The sequence below is a fragment of the Sorex fumeus genome, unplaced genomic scaffold (genome assembly GCF_029834395.1).
Source record: "Sorex fumeus unplaced genomic scaffold, SorFum_2.1 ptg000019l, whole genome shotgun sequence".
Taxonomy (NCBI): Eukaryota; Metazoa; Chordata; class Mammalia; order Eulipotyphla; family Soricidae; genus Sorex; species Sorex fumeus.
In genome coordinates, this window is record NW_026606076.1 from 585,140 (window position 1) to 604,128 (window position 18,989).

Genomic DNA, 18,989 nt, shown 5'->3' on the forward strand with positions numbered 1-18,989 from the left:
TATTGCGCAGCCACTGCTGTGGCCGCGCAACATCATATGTTATTCATAACCAGCAATAGAAAACAAATTGTCTACACTTGCCTTTTCGGCAGATCTGAGTCTTGGGGTAAAATCACAAATAATAATGGTGGATCTGGTGTTGAAATATTGAATGTAATCAAAGTAGAGAGAGAGTAATGTGGAAATAATCTGCCCCACAGGTAGGGAGAGGATGTGGGATCAGGGACATACTGCGTTTTTTTGGTGGTGGAGAATGGGCACTGGTGTTGGGACGGGTGTTTCATCATTCTATGACAGAGACTTAAGCCCGAAAGCTTTGAACCTGCTCTCAAGGCGATTCAATAAATAAATTTATGAAAAAGAAAAAAAAAGTAAGGTGAAGTTTATGCCCAATTCAATCAGCCTAATCAATGGCTGAATAAATAGCAATACTCCTACATTTAAAAAAAGTTCACACCTACTGTAATGATTCCTGGGCAACTAAATACTCAATAGTAGAGGAATATATGCAAAAATATGCAAATAGACATTGTCCTAGGAAATATCACGGGAGTCTAGAGTCATAATACAGGAGCTAGGAAGTTTGCCTTGCATACAGCTTACCCAGATTCGATCCCTGTCATCTTTTATGGTTCCCTGAGTTTACCAGGGGGTATTCAGGAGCCCAGAGTCAGGACTAATCCCTGAGCGTCGCTGGGTGTGACCCCTAAACCTAATATCTAATATATATGTATATATATTTAATCCACTGGCATCTGCTTGCTCTAGAAACATGAAGAGCATCAAAAGTTCTTTCAGGGCCTAATTTTGGGTGAGTCACACCTGGTAATGGACAGGGGTTACTCCTGGCTTTGCACTCAGGAATCACTCCTGGCGGTGCTCAGGGAACCAAATGGGATGCTGGGAATCGAACCAGGGTCGGCCGCGTGCAAGGCCAATGCCCTCCCCAACGTGCTATCACTCTAGCCCCTCATTCAGGGTATTGACGAAGAAGTCCGACCATCTCCCCCTTCCTTTATTATAAAAGACGCCAGCTAGGGGGAGCATTGACTGGACCCCTCCAGGATATCAAGAAGACCTCTGTTTTGCCGAGGGGAGGAGAGTAAACAGAGCCCGTTTCCCCTGCTCATTCTACTAGCGGAGGGGAGCTGCGGAAAAGGGCCAGGCTAGGCAGGGAAAACCTCCATGCAGGCCCAGTGTACTCCACAGGGAGTTGGAAGCAGCCATGCGGCCTCCTTTGCAGTGCTTTTCCAGACACCTGGTGGCTGAACAAAAATGGAATAGGATAAAGTCCGACTCTTTCGTACCCAGAGTGTCAGATCAGAGAGGGGCGGGGGAGCTCGCCATAAACAACTCAAGCTTGGGTCCAACCAACCACGACCCGTGAACCATCCTCTGCAGCAGCAGATTTTGCGGCCGCATGGTCCAGGGAAGCACCTTTCATTGCCAGGCGGTGGTAATGCACTTGTATGAAGTTGGCAGATAAAGGAGCTATGTGTTGTGTAACAAAAGCGATAATCCGGTTAAAAATGCAGGGGCCCACAATAGCAACCAAGAAAAGGGCAGTCAGGGGACCCAACAGTGGCAACAAGTAAGGGAGTAGAGAGTGCCGGGCCCACCGAGAGCTAGAAGACCCACGTCCCGGTCGTCTCTGCTCCAAACCTTCCCTTAGTTCTTCACATGCAGTTTTTAATCACTCCACTCTGGTTAAAAGCAACACGCCTGCCCCAAGGCAGCACACAATCCCCCCTCTTTCATAAAGAGCAAGTCCAGTCCCCGGTGGTTTTGAAGAGCAACCTCCGAAAGAAACGTCAGCGAATCCTTGGGGTGAAAGATGAGTTTTTCAAGGCGCTCTAAGTCGGCATCCATGGCGGCACAAAGTGTAGCTAGACCGGAGTGCTGAGAAGCCAGGGCAGTGATGCCTGTACCGGCACCCGCAAGGCCAAGAGTGAACAGGGTGGGGATGGTAATGGCGGAGACAGGCGGAATTGGCAGGCTGAGGCAATATCACGCAGGGACCAGTAATCATAAAGGGTGGAAGTTGGGTGGTACAAAATACGGGGGACCACCTGGAAGTGCTGACCTTATCTTAATCTCACTTAACATGAGAAAACTGTACTCTGCAGTGCTTCCATAGATATTCAAAAAGCCTTAAAAATGCTCACAATTCAAGCTCTTACAAGGTATATTCACTGGGCAAAAGATCACTTTACATTAGAAGTTAACCAGAAGACGTCTTAAAATTCTGATTTCCAGGAAAGCACAAATACAAAAAGATTAAAGCACTCATAGATTATTATGAAACATTAAGTATTTCACACTCGTGTGCAAATCTTTCTGAAGAACAGGGCCAAGTTGATACCTGGTGACAAGGCTTTGCATGAAATAAAGTTATCAAAATAGTAGCACGTACTTTCAAGCACTGCACAGGCTGATTACCAATATAGTTAGTAAAATTTCCCACATTTTCCATGAAATTCTCCATACTCCGAAGCCATTACAGAAGGCTGACATCTGAGATTAACCCACTTTATAACTCTTAGTAGTTCTAGAAATTTTAGTTACCAGGAGTCTCAGAGATCAGATAGAGCACTGGTAGGGCAAGTTTTGAAACCAATTTTATAACTCTAGAAACTCATGTTTAAACTAAACCGTTACTTTTTGAACCTGTTTTCATGTGTCATAGTTGTTTTAACTCACAAGATTTTCTAGGTCAAATATTCTAATCCAATACAAATACAAATATATACAGTAGCATAACAGCATAAGACCTATGAACAATCAATTTTTATTTTTCATTTCATTTCATCATCCTGTTATTCGTCGATTGCCTCGAGCAGGCCCCAGTAACGTCTCTTTCATCCTAACCCTGAGATTATATTCAAGGCTCTTTAGGAGAATGAGACCCATCATTGTTACTGGTATTTGGCATATTTGGTACGCCACGGGGAGTTTGCCAGACTCTGCCCTGTGGGCAGGCTACATTCGATAGCCTGCAAGTTTGTCCAAAGTAGGAATGAAATAATAAGATCTCATAAAAGATGTCTGATAAGATGTCGCGCGGCCGTGAATGCTGGATTCCGGGAGCTGGATTTTATAGTCTCTGAGTCTTGGCCGTTGATGGGATTACACGGCGCCAGGGGGCCAGGTGGTGGGTGTGACCCCCGCCTACTGGAATTTGGAGGATCTGGGTGGAGGATGCTCGACTCCAATCCGAGTAGGCTGGGAGATCTCGGCCCCGGAACCCGCGTGAATCTGTCCCTCTGCCAGTACCTTCAGGTGTGCGGAGAGTGGTCTCAGCATGGTGGTGGCTGGTCCTGGAGGTCTTCAGCTTCCTGAGCCCTGGTTGGGGCAGGGAGGAAAGCTCAACCCGCTCCCCTCCAACGAGCCCCGGCGAGGAACAGCCAGGCGTGGGGGCAGACTGCACGGTTCTCGTCCGGGAGCTGGATTTTATATTACAAATATATGTTTTTATAAAACATGATAAAACCTTCTTTGGCTTAATTTCAATAATTCTTATACCTTACTTATTTAAAATCATGAGCTCTCTACACCAGATACTTTTAACAATTCCACAAGAATACAAACATGCTTTCAGACACAGAAAAAAAACCTTTTGTGTGTTTACCAAACTTTGATATTATCATAAAAAATAACACTTGGACTATCAATGTTTGTGTAACCATAAGAAAACTTTGTGTATTTTGATGTCTTCTGTACCTCTGTTGTTTTTAAAACAGCTAAATTCCTCATTACAATTACAATTGGTTGAGGCTTGTAAGATAAAGCCTTGTGTTCTCTGAACTTTATTTCACTTTAGTTTCAGGCTCTAGTTCCATAGCTCTTCTAGATAGTACAGATTCTTCAGTTCGAAAGGATTTCAACTGTTAATAATCATATAATCATTAATGTTCTTCTAACAAGAAATTTAGTTTGAGAATTCTGCTTTCTCTGTAGGCTCAACCTTCTGATAAGAACTCATTGCTTAACCCTTGTCTAACAGGTTCCCAAAACAACTGCATTTCTTAAATCACTGGGTTGCATATCACTGACTTCTCTAAAATTTCTACTTCTGATATCAGCCTGGTTTCAACACTCGAGTGTTCACAGAGACAGACAGACAGACAGACAGACAGACAATGAACTGACTAAAAACACGACACGTACATGTGCACACATCTGCAGTTGATCGATCGATCTGACCCTTCAAAAGATGACAGGGAGAAACTGAGGGACTGAGAAAGGAAGGGACAGTCCCCAGGCGAAGAAACCTTATCGGCCAATTGGGAACACTGCTCCCCATTTCCCAGCCTGACCAGCCAGCCTCCTGCTTGTTAAAAATGTGTCAGGAAAGCACTTTTGTTGGTATAAGCTGGCAAAATAAACTATGACAAAGATGTTACCATATTTTGGCCAAGGCTAATTCTGAGGCAGGGAGATTCTTATCAGACATGGGAATAGGCTGCCTTAGTGACACACTTCTTTGTTTCTGATGTCAAACAGTTAATCATAAGATCTTACACTTTCCTGCCTCCTCTGCTTTGATACTCCTATTTCTTTTGTTACCTGCAGAGATCTGACTCCAAAATAATCTGGTAATGCAAACTGCCATTCACTGACTATCTTTCCCCACTATACTCAGGCCACATGGTGTTACAGAGGTCAGCAAGATACTCTTTATCTAAACTACCTAGTTGGAAGCTCCTAGGATGTTTTTCCAATTGCAAGCAATAATCTATGAAAAAGGATGGTTCCTTGGCAAAACTTTTCTCCAGGTCTATCACTTTGGCCTCTCCCGAGGGGACTATAACCCCCTGTAAGTTGGCCTTTACTCAGAGGCTCATTGGATTTGGACGTCTCCACCTGGGCGGGCTTGGCGTTGGGCAGACCCACAGCTGTGTGCCCGCTGAACCTAGTGCTGTGCTCTTAAAAACTTTGCCTCTTAAAAAAACAGTTCTGACTTGCTTAGCTTGCTGCCTCTTCCCTGCTTTTTGCTTTTCGCTGGCTTGCAGCTCTTCTCAGGCCTCTTACCTGCCTTTTACACCCCCCTTTTTTTTCTTTTTTGCCTTACATCTGAACTGCCTTTATTAGCATTTCAATTGACCTCTAGCTGATCTTCTGGTTAGACTGAGACTGGGTGGGGAAAAGGATCTTATGCCTGGAAATTGGTCTGCCTCAGTTTCCCAGAGTCCTTCTCACTAGTGGGTTTCCTCCTAGTGGAGGGTGACGCAAAACAGGCAAAGGAGGGGTCCCTCTTTGCAGAGACCATTCACGCAGAGGTTATCACATTCCTTCCCCATCGGCCCTAGAGATTTCCAAGGGAGCATACCTTCAGAGCAGATTTTCTACAGATTACCTCTTTTACTGGAGCCACAAGGTTTGGTGAGAAGGAACCTTGTGGGGGCCAATCCACACCAAACGAAGTTCATTCTGATGAACAAGAAATGCCAAGCTTACCTTTCTTGATCCTCAAGCCCAGATCCTGAGCTTTCCTGTGGATCTCAGAGAACTGATCAAGAATTAAAGCTCTGTGGGTCAATCGATTCTGACCCATGTTAAACAATCTTAATAAACAGAACCAGGAGAAAGATTATAAGACAATACACACACTAGGGACACACGCACTGATCACACTCCTACACTTGCTCGGACCGGTCCTCCTCTCACACTGGTGCGCACCACACTCACCACAGTCACATTGGGATTCCCGAATTTGCCCAAAGGGCGTGCACGTGATTTTCCCCTGCAGAGGGTTTAGTTCTTCCAAGTCTTCTCCTGGGGCCAGGTTTTCCAGAACAGATGAGAACCCAGAGAATATGTCCTCCCAATCATGGGCATTGTGACTAGCGGGTATCTCATAACTCAGACATCTGGTTTTGAGCTCCCTATGATTTACAGCTGTGGACACCTGCATTCCTGTGGAGGCTCATAAGGGGAGAGTTATTAGCGGAGGGACAGATCAAGTTACTAATTAGCAGTGCTTCACTCAGGCACTCCCCCATAGGGGCCCAAGTTTTTTTTTTTCAATTATAAGAGAACTTCCCACAGTCTGGTAGTGAGAAAGGAGGGGAAGGGAGAGGGAGAGAGAAAGGCGGCGTTTTCAAATGTGGGGGCGTGGATGTGCTTGGCTTACGAGTACCTAACAAGGCAAAGTTTTTCTTTTGCGGGGGACGTGATTTTATTCTGGGAATCGTGGCTGTGACCCCCTCATCCTGTCACAGGAGACTTCTAGCGACAAGTGCCCTAGAGGCTTTTAAGTGCTCCACCCGTGCCCGCAGGGAGGAACCGCCAGGAAAAGGAAACGGGGGGGGGGGGGGGGAGGTAAAGAGCAGAGAAAGTGACTGAGAAATTGAGAGGAAGAGAGATCGGCCCAATAACCGGGCCACCCAAAACAAATTCGGGCTGATGGGAGTTGGGAGAGAATAGAGGGAGTCCTAGAAGGGCCGCGTGACTGTGGAGGAGAGGGGCCAGTAGCCCTTTAAGAAGGTCTCTAAGTCTCATTGCCAGTAGTAAAAGGCCAGGACGGGGATTTAAGACAGTCTCCCACACGGCCCCAGTGTCCATTGATAAGGTTCCAATAGGAAAAAGGTCAGGCGGGGATTTTACAGTCTCCACATGCCCCCAGCATCTCTTATACACACATTTTCAAGAAGTAGGAAGAAATCAACAAGGTCCTTTTTCTTCACCTTGACTTCTGCGATGTTTAAGGGAAGTCTTAAACAATTCCCTCTTAGTCAGGGTCTGCCCTATGACTACTGATGGTGGACCAAGGGACAAGAGTGAACAAAAGAGGGAAAAAGAGAAAACTACAGAGGAGAAAAAAAGAAGGAGAAAGACACATGAAAGAGAAAGAAGACGCAACATAAATGGGTTGCTGGAAGACTGTCCCCCTCGTGAATACCTGGGAGAAACAGACCCGAGACATGGGGGAGGCCCGACAAAGGGGCCTAGTCAGGTGATTGTCTGCAAAGTGGGAAACTTGCCCGTAGTGGATCAGCCAAAGGTGACTTGCGACCGACGTCTAAGTCAACACCACCATAGACCATATGTTCCCCGTGGAATCGCAGACAGCACACTCGGATTTCATAGCCTTTCAGGGACCTTAAGGGTGCCTAGCCGTGGAACCACAGACTCGAATCAGAGGCGAGGACGCCTCTGACTGCTCATTAACTCACACACACATTCCACAGAGGACACGACAAAGGGGCGCGGGGGGGCCTTATCCCACCCAATGACCGTCTCATACACCTATTATGAGACTGAACACTCAATTCTCCCCTGATGCCGTCCTCTCAGCCTCAATTACGAGACGGGAGATAGTATCCTCTGCTGTGAACATGGCTGAGGAGGAGGCTGGAATATTCCAGAACGTGAGGAGGCAGTCAGGTAGGGAGTCTGTCAGCCACCTGGCGAAGGGTGGGTGGTTCTGGGAGGCGTCTCTGGAATAGGAACAAAGAATGTTGGCCTAAGCTCTGCCCCTGGCCACTCCGCAGGGCGCCTGCCCCGGGGCAGCCTGTCTCTGTTTCAGCTTCTCATCAGCCTGATCTTCTTCCTGGTCCTCCTCATCATCTTGGCCCACGGTGAGTCCTGGGAACTGTGTGTCCAGGCTCACATTGGCTTTTCCCGCTAGGATGTCCTTGACCCTTTTCTCCCTGGTCCCCCCAAATGCTGAGGTTTGGGCTCTGTGTCCCATGCTCTGTGATCTTGCAGCTCTGACACACCCTCTCTGAGCCCGATTTCCTGACCATGGCAGGCAGCTCTGTGTCCCGGCTCTCTCCAACCCCCAGTCGTGAGGTGGCATCACACACACGGTTCAGGGGCCACTCAAGGGGGTTTCTCTGTTGCTTTGTAGTCTCCAAGGTCCACCAGACCCTGCAGAGCTGACCTGGGGCCCATCAGAGGAGCCAGAGCTCCGGTGAGGAGTGGTATTACACATCCCAGCGTGGGGGGATTCCCAGCTCAGCGCCTGGAGGGACCACCCAGCTCCGGGGGAAAGCTGGGGGGTGTTTGTGTGCTGGACTCCGAGAGCTCACTGGGCTATGCGGCTCTGTGAGCCTCACTCTTCTCATCTGTAAAATGGGCTTCGAGGTGTCTGTGGGACCCACCCAGCATGCTCTGGGGGGGGGGGGCGGGAGGGAGCCTCTATCGTTGGTGCTTAATCTCTGAGTCCTCGTCTGCAGCTGATGCGCGTGAGCAACAGATTCAGGCCGGTCTTCAGTTGATCAACCAGCAGCTTGCCCAGATAAACGACTCCCTGGGTAGGTTCGAGTCAGGTCCCAGTCTGGAGGGGCTGTGTGTGGGGTGCTGGGACGGAAGGGTTGCTCCCACTTTTTTCTTTTTCCTATTTTTCTTTTTGGGTCTCACCCGACGATGCTCAGGGGTTACTCCTGGCTCTGCACTCAGGAATTACTCCTGGCGGTGCTCGGGGACCATATGGGTTGCTGGGAATCGAACGCGGGTTGGCCGCGTGCAAGGCAAACGCCCTCCTCGTTGTGCTATCGCTCCAGCCCTGCTCCAGTTTTCTTTTCCTTTTTTTTTTTTTTTGCTTTTTGGGTCGCACCCAGCGATGCACAGGGGTTCCTCCTGGCTCTGCACTCAGGAGTTACTCCTGGCGGTGCTTGGGGACCCTATGGGATGGTGGGAATTGAACCAGGGGTTGGCCGCGTGCAAGGCAAACGCCCTCCTCGCTGTGCTGTCACTCCAGCCCTGCTCCCATTTTCTAGGCTAAAGGTGTCTGGAAGGGGTTGGAGAAATAGCACAGAGGGTAGGGCATTTGCCTTGCACGCGGCCAACCCGGGTTTGAATCACAGCATCCCATAGGGTCCCCCGAGCATCGCCAAGGGGTAATTCCTGAGTGCAGAGCTAGGAGAAACCCCTGAGCATCGCTGGGTGAGACCCAAAATCCAAAAATAAAATAAAATAAAATAAAATAAAGGTGTCTGGAAGGCTGTGTGGGTCGGAGCTGTTCCCTGCGGGTCCCACGCGCTGAGCTGACCCCAGGCCCGAGTCTCTGAGATCTGACCCACCCCCTTCTCTCCTCCCCAGAGAGGCTCTGCCGTGCCTGCCCTTGGGGCTGGGAGCACTTTCGGGGAAGCTGCTACCTGTACTCCAGGTCCGCAGGAGATTGGCTCCATGCTATGTCCGCCTGTCGGCGCAAGAATTCCCAGCTGGTGATCGTCAACAGTGCCCCGGAGGCGGTGTGTTGGCCGGGCGTCCTTGGCTGCTCTCAAGACCCTCCCACCTTCCTCTCTCTCCTGCGATTCGGAGACTCAGGGGTTCGGATGTGGTTAGGGGAGAGTCACTCAGGGAAGTCTTCCTGGAGTAAGAAGCGGCGGGCTCATGAGGCGAGTCCCCCAGAGAAAACATAGAGAAAAGGAACTTTTTGGTTTGTTTATTTTTTTGGTTGTTTTTTTTTTTTAACTTTTGGGTCACACCCTGAGCATCGCCAGAATTCCTCCTGGCTCTGACTTCAGGAATTATTCCTGGCGGTGCTCGGGGGCTATATGGGATGCTGGGGATCGAACACTGGTCAGCTGTGTGCAAAGCAACGGCTTGCCTATTGTTTCTGCCCTGGGAGTTTTTATTTATTTACTTATTTTTGGACAGACAGGAGGTCTTCATGAGGTCTTTGCTCACGATATACACACATGCTCTCACACCTGCTACTGATTTTATTTCATTTTATTTTATTTTTTGCTTTTTGCTTTTGGGATGTGCAGGGGTTACTCCTGGCTCTGCACTCAGGAATTACTCCTGGCGGTGCTCAGGGGACCATGTGGGATGCTGGGAATCGAACCGGGGTCGGCCACATGCAAGGCAAACGCCCATCACTCTAGCCCCTCACGTGTCCTACTGAAACACACATGCGATTCCACGCGCAGGGCAAGTTTGGAGGTTCAATGTAGACTGGCCCCCAGAAGAACAGCTCTGGGAACAGGATAGGGAAGGGAAGCGTTTGGGGGTCTTCCTTCAGACGCCCCTCCCCCTGACCCCTATCCTTGGATCCTTCCACCTCCAGAAATTCCTACAATTTTGGGAAGTGCAGAAGAAGGGTCTGTGGATTGGCCTCAGCGACCACCACGATGAGGGGTCCTGGCAGTGGATAGACGGAAGCCCCCTCAATATCAGGTGAATCTACAGACACACTGGCCGGGGTGGGTGTTGGGGTGGGGGACACTCAGGAAACCTTCCCCCCAACTGAGGTGATCCCCCCAAAATGGCCTCAAAGAGTATGAGGGAGCCGCACCTTCAGCTTGAGAGCCCCTCTGTGAAAGTAGGGGGAACAGTGGAATCCTGGGACCACCCTCAGGGGGTGGAGGTGGGGCTATTCTGATTCTCTCTTGGGGTGCTGCCATTTGTTTTTTGTTTGTTTATTTTGGGGGTGTCTGGGGCCCACCGGCAATGCTCAGGTCGGAGTCCTGGCTCTGCACTCAGGAATTACTCCTGGCGGTCCTCGGGGTACCATATGGGTTGTTGGGAATCGAACCTGGGTCCGCCAGGTGCAAGGCAAACGCCCTACCCGCTGTGCTATTGCTCCAGCCCCGGCACCCACTGAACTTTTATTCCGAGGTGGTTCGGTCCACACGTGCTCACGCTGCCCGCCTGGTGGTGCCTTCTCTGCCCTGCCTGGCTTTGCAGAGATCTCCCGACTCCCACCTCCTCCACGTGGGTCCGGATGGGCTGGGAGATGGGGGTGGAGGTGGGCTAAGGAGGTGGCTCGGACCCAGTTGCCCGGGGTCACGACAGAGAGGCCCATTCAAGAGCCAGGCCCAGGAATCAGCCATTTACTCCCATGTTATCTGAATCTTGATTTCTTTTTTTTGCTTTTTGGGTCACACCGAGCCATGCTCAGGGGTTACTCCCGGTTCTGCACTCAGGAATTACTCCAGGCGGTGCTCAGGGGACCCTACGGGATGCCAGGGATAGAACCTAGGTCTGTCGAGTGTAAGGCAAATGCCCTACCTGCTGTGCTATTGCTCTGGCCCCAGATACTTGATTTCTTTGTTTCATGCCACATCCAGTGGTGGGCAAGGCTTAGTCCTGGTTTTGTGACCAGGGATCATTCATGGTGGGATTCAGGGGCCAAGATGCGATGCCAGAGATGAAACCACAGTTTGCTGCGTGCGAGGCAAGAACCGTCCCCGCTGGGCTATCTCTCCAGCCCCTTATAGGAATAAATTTTTACAACCCTTTCTTTGGAGCTGGAGTGATGGGACAGCGGGGAAGACACTTGCCCTGCATGTGGCCACCTGGGCTTAGTCCCCAGCACCACTGATAATGTCCTGAGCCCCACCAAGGGTGATCCCTGAGCACAGAGCTAGGCGTAAGCCAGGAGTAAGCACTGGCAAACGTGGCCCTGACACCAACTATATTAACAATCCTGCCTTGGAATTTCTCCCCTCCTGTTGGAAATTGGCTGCAAAGTGCCAGAGAGCGGCCCCTCACGGAGCGGGGCAGGTGGGCTCGGTTGGAGCTGAGGACAGGCCATGGGGGGCTCATTGCATCACTGCTATTCACAGCTTCTGGAAACCAGGAGAACCCAACAACGAAGGCGATGAGGACTGTGTGGAATTGTACAATGATGGCTGGAACGATATCCCGTGTAGTCAAGAGAAGCCGTGGATTTGTGAGAAGCCCGCGGTGTCCTGCTCCCAACCGTGATGACCATTGTCCCCCTCGGTCAGGCTGCTCTGGGGATCCGTGAGGCACTCCTGCCCCAACTGTGGCTTCCTCCTCCTGGACCCTGGAGATCCCCAGAGATCCCGAGATCCCCTTGCCCATGTCCTGCCCCCCCATCGGCTAGAGGTCACCCCCTCCCTTGGTTTCCACTTCCTCCCCTCGGCCCCTGTGGCATCCCCTGAATAAAGTCACACACTGGATACTGTCGTCGTTGAACACAGTGTCTGTGCTTTCGCCGCTGCTTCAAGTGCTTTTGTCGATGACATTTGCTCTTTGCTACGACAGTGTTTCTTTCTTCTTCTTTTTTAAAAAATTTTTTGCTTTTCGGGTCACACCTGGCGATGCACAAGGGTTACTCCTGGCTCTATACTCAGGAGTTACTCCTGGAAGTACTCAGGGGACCATATTGCATGCTGGGAATCGAACCCGGGTCGGCTGCGTGCAAGGCAAACGCCCTACCCGCTGTCCTATCTCTCCAGCCCCACCACACTGTTTCTTTCAATGTCTTTCTTCCTCAAGGGGCGGGAATTTGCTTTCTTGCATACCATTTTGAGGTGCTTTGTAAAGCTGATGACAATACACCTGTGTGGACATATATCTACCAGACTTTGTCTTGACTGTTTATCCATCTGTCTATAACCTGTGAGGGGTTATCCAACCCCTCACCTATCCTTCATCATTCGTCTATCCATCAGTCCATCCACCTACACACCTACACATCCAATTCATTCTTTCTTTCTTTCTTTCTTGCTTGCTTGCTTGCTTGCTTTTTTTTACTGTCACTGTAGTATACTGTCCTCCCATTGTTCATTGATTTTCCTCTATCAGGCACCAGTAACGTTTCCATTGTGAGACTTGTTGTTACTGTTTTTGGCATATCGAATACACCACAGGGAACTTACTCTCGGTAGCTTGCCGGGCTCTCTGAGAGGGATGGAGGAATCGAACCCGGGTCGGCTGCATGCAAGGCAAACGCCGTACCCGCTGTGCTAATCATTTTTTAAATTTTTATTTTATAAGATGGTTCATGGGCTGGAGTGATAGCACAGCGGGTAGGGCGTTTACCTTGCAAGCGGCCAACATGGCCAACCCGAGTTTGATACCTCTGCCCCTCTCCGAGAGCCCGGCAAGCTACCGAGAGTATCTCGCCTGCACGGCAGAGCCTGGCAAGCTCCCCGTGACGTATTCGATATGCCAAACACAGTAACAACAAGTCTCATGATGGAGACGTTATTGGGCCCGCTCAAGCAAATCGATGAACAACAGGAGGACAGTGAAGATGCAGCCCAGTTGATTCCACGGGACGTCAAAAGAACGCCTGGCTGCCCACCTACGAGATGGTCGAACTTCTTCGTCAAGACCCTGAATGAGGGGCTGGAGTGATACCACCGTGGGTAAGGCGTTTGCCTGGCACGCAGCCGACCCTGGTTCGATTCCCAGCATCCCATATAGTTCCCTGAGCACCGCCAGGAGTGATTCCTGAGTGCAGAGCCAGGAGTAACCCCTGTGCATCGCCAGGTTTGACCACCCTCCCCCCCAAAAAAAGGCCCTGAAAGAATGATTTGATGCTCTTCATGTTCCTAGAGCAAGCAGATACCATTGGACTAAATATATATACACATATATATTAGATATTAGGTTTTGGGGTCACACCCAGCGACCCTCAGGGGTTAGTCCTGACTCTGGGCTCATGAATCCCCCCTGGTAAACTCAGGGAACCATAAAGGATGCCAGGGATCGAATCTGGGTAAGCCGTATGCAAGGCAAACTCCCTAGCTCCTGTATTATGACTCTAGACTCCCGTGATATTTTCTAGGACAATGTCTATTTGCATATTTTTCGTATTTTCCTCTACTGTTGAGTATTTAATTGCCCAGGGATCATTTCAGTAGGTGTGCACTTTTTTTATGTAGGAGTATTGCTATTTATTCAACCTTTGATTAGGCTGATTGAATTGGGCATGAACTCCACCTTACTTTTTTTTTCTTTTTCATAAATGTATTTATTGAATCGCCTTGAGAGCAGGTACAAAGTTTTTGGGTTTAAGTCTCGGTTATACAATGATGAAACACCCGTCCCTACACCAGTGCCCATTCTCCACCACCAAAAAAACCCAGTATACCCCCAATCCCACAACCTCTCCCTACCTGTGGGGCAGATTATTTCCACATTACTCTCTACTTTGATTACATTCAATATTTCAACACCAGATCCACCATTATTATTTGGGATTTTGCCCCAAGACTCAGATCTGTTGAAAAGGCAACTGCAGACAATTTGTTTTCTGTTGCTGGTTTTGAATAGCATATGATGTTGCGTGGCAACAGCAGTGGCCGCACAATTTTGGAATTCCGACATTTTAACAATTAAATCTGGAGGAATTTCTGCGAAAACCTGCTGGGTTCTGAGATTTGTTCCTCTGGCATATGGCCCCCACAAGATCATTATCATTAAGTAGCTTGATCAGGCGCCAGAGAGGTCATTTTGGGCGGCAACTCGGGGTCTCATTGGGGCGGGGAGGACAGGACCGGCTCCACCCCCATCCCATAAGGCCCAGCCTGTCTCTTCACTGCCGGCCCAAACTTGACTGTCCAGTGGTCTCAGGAGGAAGGCGGCAACCGAGCCACCTGGGGAAACAGGCCAAGGCACAAAACCTATTCCCACCTGGGGTTGTCCCGAGTCGGTAACAGTAGGTGTGAACTTTTTTTTTGGTAAGACTCTTCTATACTTATCTTAAACCATTTTTTTTAAGTTTTATTAGTGAAACACCATGAGGTACAGTTGTAGACTTACACATTTTTGTGCTATGATTTCACTTATACAATGATTGAACACGGATCCCTCCACCAGTACCCATTCTCCACCACCACTGATCCCAGTATCCCTCCCATGAGATTTCATTTGAATGTCTGTTCTTCAGGTCCGTCTGTCATTCCACACCCACCCATCCACGTACCCACTCATCACCATTTGGCCATCCAGGCACTCACCCATTCATCCTCCATCTATCCATCCACCCACCTATCCATCACCCGTCAACAATTCATCCATCCACCCACCCACCCATCCATCCATCATCCATCAATTCATCCATCCCTCATCTATTCATCCACTCATTATCCATACATACATCCATGCACCCACCCATCCATTCATCCTCTCACCTACCCACCCATCCATCATTTCTCTGTCCATCCATCCATTCATATACCTATCACCCATCTGTCTGTCCTCCTGGTACCTGGCGAGAGCCCTTCCCCAGGGAGCAGAGGATTGCGATGGACAGTTCTTCCCTCTAAGTGGGAGGGAATCAGCAAATGCATGAGGTCTTGTTGGGCATTGATTTGTCAGACTTCATCATCAGAGAGTGAAGCAGAGTCACGTTCTGGAGAGGAAGCTGAGGATCTGATAATCTGAAGATCACAGGATTAAGACCGGGGGCTTGGGGCCCGGGCTGCGCTTGCCATCAGAGTCGCTGAGAAACGTCTCCGCAATGACATAAAGTTCCCTCCTCCCTCCTCGGCGGGCGGAAGTGTGGTGTTCGATTGGCTTCTTGTTCTTCTCTTCGTGTGCACGGACAAGGTAAGGAGCCACGAGGCAACCCCTGAGCTCTAAAACTAGCCAGTGAGGAGGAGGAGGAGGAGTAGGAGGAAGAGGAGGAGGAAGAGGGAGAGGAAGAAGAGGAAGAGCAGATGATGGAGAAAGAGGAGGAGGTGGAAAGGAGCAGGGAGCACTGCAGGATGGACAGTAACTCTGACTACGAGGAGCCAGATGATTCCGGTAAGGCAGGCAGGGCTAGTGGGTTTGTGCCACTGGGTCCTGGGTGCCGGGGTGGAAAGCCCCTGCCCAACTGTGGCACTCACAGCCGTCTCTGTCCCCTTCAGAAAGGATCTATGTCAACTTAAAGGTGGCTGAGAATGAGGTTCCGCAGCCCCAGACCGTGAGGTTCTGTTCGGGTAGGTCAGCCGCCTGGGGAAGAGGGTGCCCGGGAGGCGGGTCTGGCAGAGACACTGTGAGCCTGAGCTTCAAGCCTACCCTCGGCCACTCCCGCAGGGCGTCCGGCCTGGGTCAGCAAGGACCTCCTGCAGCTTCTCACCTCTCTGGGCATCTTCCTGCTCCTCGTGTTCATCCTGGTCCAGGGTGAGTTCAAGGGGCGTGGGCTTGGAGTCAGGTTTTCTTTCTTTCTTTTTTTTTTTTTTGCTTTTCTTGGGGGCTCACATCCGGCGATGCACAGGGGTTACTCCTGGCTCTGTACTCAGGAATTATTCCTGGCGGTGCTAGGGGGACCCTTTGGGATGCTGGGAATCGAACCGGGGCGTCTTCCTGCTCCTAGTGACCATCCTGGCCCAGAGTGAGTCCAAGGGGCCGTGGGCTTGAGTCTGAGGTCCCTTTGGATTCTCTCTCTGATACGTTAGTTCTCTAAAAGCATAGGCTTTTGACTCCATCTCATCTGCTGTGTGACATTGTCCCTCCTACACACCCTCTCTGAGCCCATTTCCCACTCAGGATCCCTGCATGGGACACAGAGTCACAGACGGTTTGCGGGGGGGGGGGGCACTCACGGGCGTTTTTCTGCTCTCTTGTAGTCACCAGATTCCACCAGTCCCTGCAGAACTGGCCTGGGGCCCGTCAGAAAAGCCACAGCCTAGGTGAGGAGTTGAACAGCACATAGTCCAGTGGGGGGTGGGCTCCCAGGCTGCAGAGCCTGGAGGGAGCCCCCAGCTCAGGGGAAACGAGGGAGAGCTGGATGGGCTGGAGCCCCGCGTGTGCTCACTGGATAGAGCTCTTCTGTGAGCCTTACTCTTCCTCTCTGTAAAATGGGCTCTGAGGGGGCTGGAGTGACAGCACAGAGGGGATGGCGTTTGCCTTATATGTGGCCAATCCAGGTTTGATCCCCGGCATAACATAGGATCCCCTGAGCACCGCCAGGAGTAACTCCTGAGTGCAGAGCCAGACAAAAAGGGAAAAAACAAAACAAAACAAAACAACAACAAAAAAACTCTAGGGGGAGCTTTGCAGTCTCTGTGGGATCTGCCAGCACATCCTCTCGGGGACTGTCCACCCGTGGTTGGTGCTTGACACTGAACTCTTGCCTGCAGATACGCAGAAGCAGATTCAAGAGGAACTTGAAGTCATCGGCAAGCGGCTTGCTCGGATGAATGCCACTCTGGGTATATGTCAGGAGGAGGACCCGGGTCATGAGAGGCGTGCAGGGGGCCGGGGGCTTCTGGCTACAGGCCTGATAAGGGCGGGTGGGTAGAGGACCCTTCCATGAAGGACCCCATGCTCTGAGCTGACTTAGCACACTGGGACTCAGCGCCCCCCACCCCGGCATCTGACGCTACCCTTCTCCCCCAGAGAGACTCTGCCAGTGCCCCTGGGGCTGGGAGCTCTTCCAGGGAAGCTGCTACTGGTTCTCCAGGTCCAAGCGCGATTGGGCGTCTTCAGACCCAGTCTGTCAGAGCATGAACGCCCGGCTGGTGGTCGTCAACAGCGTCTCCGAGGAGGTGTGGCCCCTTGGCTGGTCTCAACACCCTCTCTGCCACACTTCTGGGAGGTCAAGCCCAGTAGGCATAGGATGGACCGTGAGTGCAGTCAGGGAAGGCTTCCTGGAGGAGCAGGAGGAAGGTCCCATGATAGGTCATGTATGAGGGGCACTGTGGTGAGGGCAGATGGGGCCTCTCTCCACCCCCCACCCCATCCCGGGAAGGAGACTCAGCACTGCAAACAGCTACTCTGGTGTCCTGGGTTCAGGCTGTGCCCGGACTGCAGAAGGACTTTCCTGGGTGCAGGGTCCTCGGGAGTGTGGACAGGGGTGCTCAGGGCTGTGTTGGGGATCTTCCCTCTGATGTCCCCCATTTTCCACCCACAGAAATTCCTCCAGTCTTGGGAGGTCCGGTATGAGATAAGAACTTGGATCGGACTCAGTGACCACCACGAAGAGGCGTCCTGGCAATGGGTGGACGGGACCCCTTTCCAACTCAGGTTACCCCTCCCAAACACTGCCTTGGGGTCGGAACATGGAGGGGGAATCCCCGACACCAAGCTGAGCATGCGGTCTGCTTCTGGGATCAACACCCCAGTTGCCCGGGCCACAACAGAGAGGCCCATTCAAGAGCCAGGCCCAGGAATCAGCCATTTACTCCCATGTCATCTGAATCTTGATTTCTTTTTTTTGCTTTTGCGTCACACTCAGCGATGCTCAGGGGTTACTCCCGGTTCTGTAGTCAGGAATTACTCCAGGCGGTACTCCGGGGACCCTACGGGATGCCAGGGATAGAACCTAGGTCTGTTGAGTGTAAGGCAAATGCCCTACCTGCTGTGCTATTGCTCCGGCCCCAGATTCTTGATTTCTTTGGTTTAAGCCACATCCGGTGGTAGCCAAGGCTTTTTCCTGGTTTTGTGACCAGGGATCATTCATGGTGGGATTCAGGGGACAAGATGCGATGCCAGAGATCAAACCCGAATTTGCTGCGTGCGAGGCAAGAGCGGTCCCTGCTGGGCTATCTCTCAAGCCCCTTATAGGAATAAATTTTTACAACCCTTTCTTTGGAGCTGGAGTGATGGGACAGCGGGGAAGGCACTTCCTCTGCATGTGGCCACTTGGGCTCAGTTCCCAGCACCACTGATGATGTCCTGAGCCCCACCAAGGGTGACCCCTGAGCACAGAGCTAGGAATAAGCCAGGAGTAAGCGCTGGCAAACGTGGCCCTGACACCAACTATATTAACAATCCTGCCTCGGAATTTCTCCCCTCCTGTTGGAAACTGGCTGCAAAGTGCCAGAGAGAAGCCCCTTCACGGAGCGGGGCAGATGGGTTTGGTTGGAGCTGAGGACGGGCCATGGGGGGCTCATTTCATCACTGCTATTCACAGCTTCTGGAAACCAGGAGAACCCAACAACGATCAGGATGAGGACTGTGTGGAATTGTACAATGATGGCTGGAACGATGACAAGTGTAGTAAAGAGAAGCCGTGGATTTGTGAGAAGCCTTTGGTGTCCTGCTCCCAACCGTGATGACCATTGTCCCCCTCGGTGAGGCTTCTTTGGGGTTCCGTGACGCGCTCCTGCCCCAACTGTGGCTTCCTCCTCCTGGACCCTGGAGATTCCCAGAGATCCCGAGACCCCCTTGCCTACAGCCAGCCCCCCCATCAGCTAGAGATCACCCCCTCCCTTGGGTGTCTCTTCCTCCCTTGGGTGCCTCTTCCTCCTCTCGGCCCCAGTGGCATCCCCTGAATAAAGTCACACACTGGATACTGTCGTCGTTGAACACGGTGTCTGTGCTTTCGCCGCTGCTTCAGGTGCTCTTGT

At 51.0% G+C, this 18,989-nt stretch overlaps 2 protein-coding genes across 2 annotated transcripts; both read left to right on the forward strand.

Moving 5' to 3' along the window:
• Window positions 1–7,337: 7,337 nt before the first annotated feature.
• Window positions 7,338–11,661, forward strand: LOC130022472 (CD209 antigen-like protein C). The gene is made up of 6 exons (XM_056113244.1): window positions 7,338–7,386; window positions 7,494–7,580; window positions 8,181–8,258; window positions 9,046–9,197; window positions 10,019–10,128; window positions 11,520–11,661. The coding sequence occupies exons 1-6, from the start codon at window positions 7,338–7,340 to the stop codon at window positions 11,659–11,661; spliced, it is 618 nt and encodes a 205-aa protein (XP_055969219.1).
• A 3,713-nt stretch (window positions 11,662–15,374) lies between these two features.
• On the forward strand, window positions 15,375–18,695 carry LOC130022473 (CD209 antigen-like protein C). Its single transcript, XM_056113245.1, has 8 exons — window positions 15,375–15,459; window positions 15,564–15,635; window positions 15,733–15,819; window positions 16,266–16,328; window positions 16,779–16,850; window positions 17,038–17,186; window positions 17,552–17,664; window positions 18,554–18,695. Exons 1-8 carry the CDS (start codon window positions 15,375–15,377, stop codon window positions 18,693–18,695), a joined length of 783 nt encoding a protein of 260 aa, XP_055969220.1.
• The last annotated feature ends 294 nt before the right edge of the window (window positions 18,696–18,989 follow it).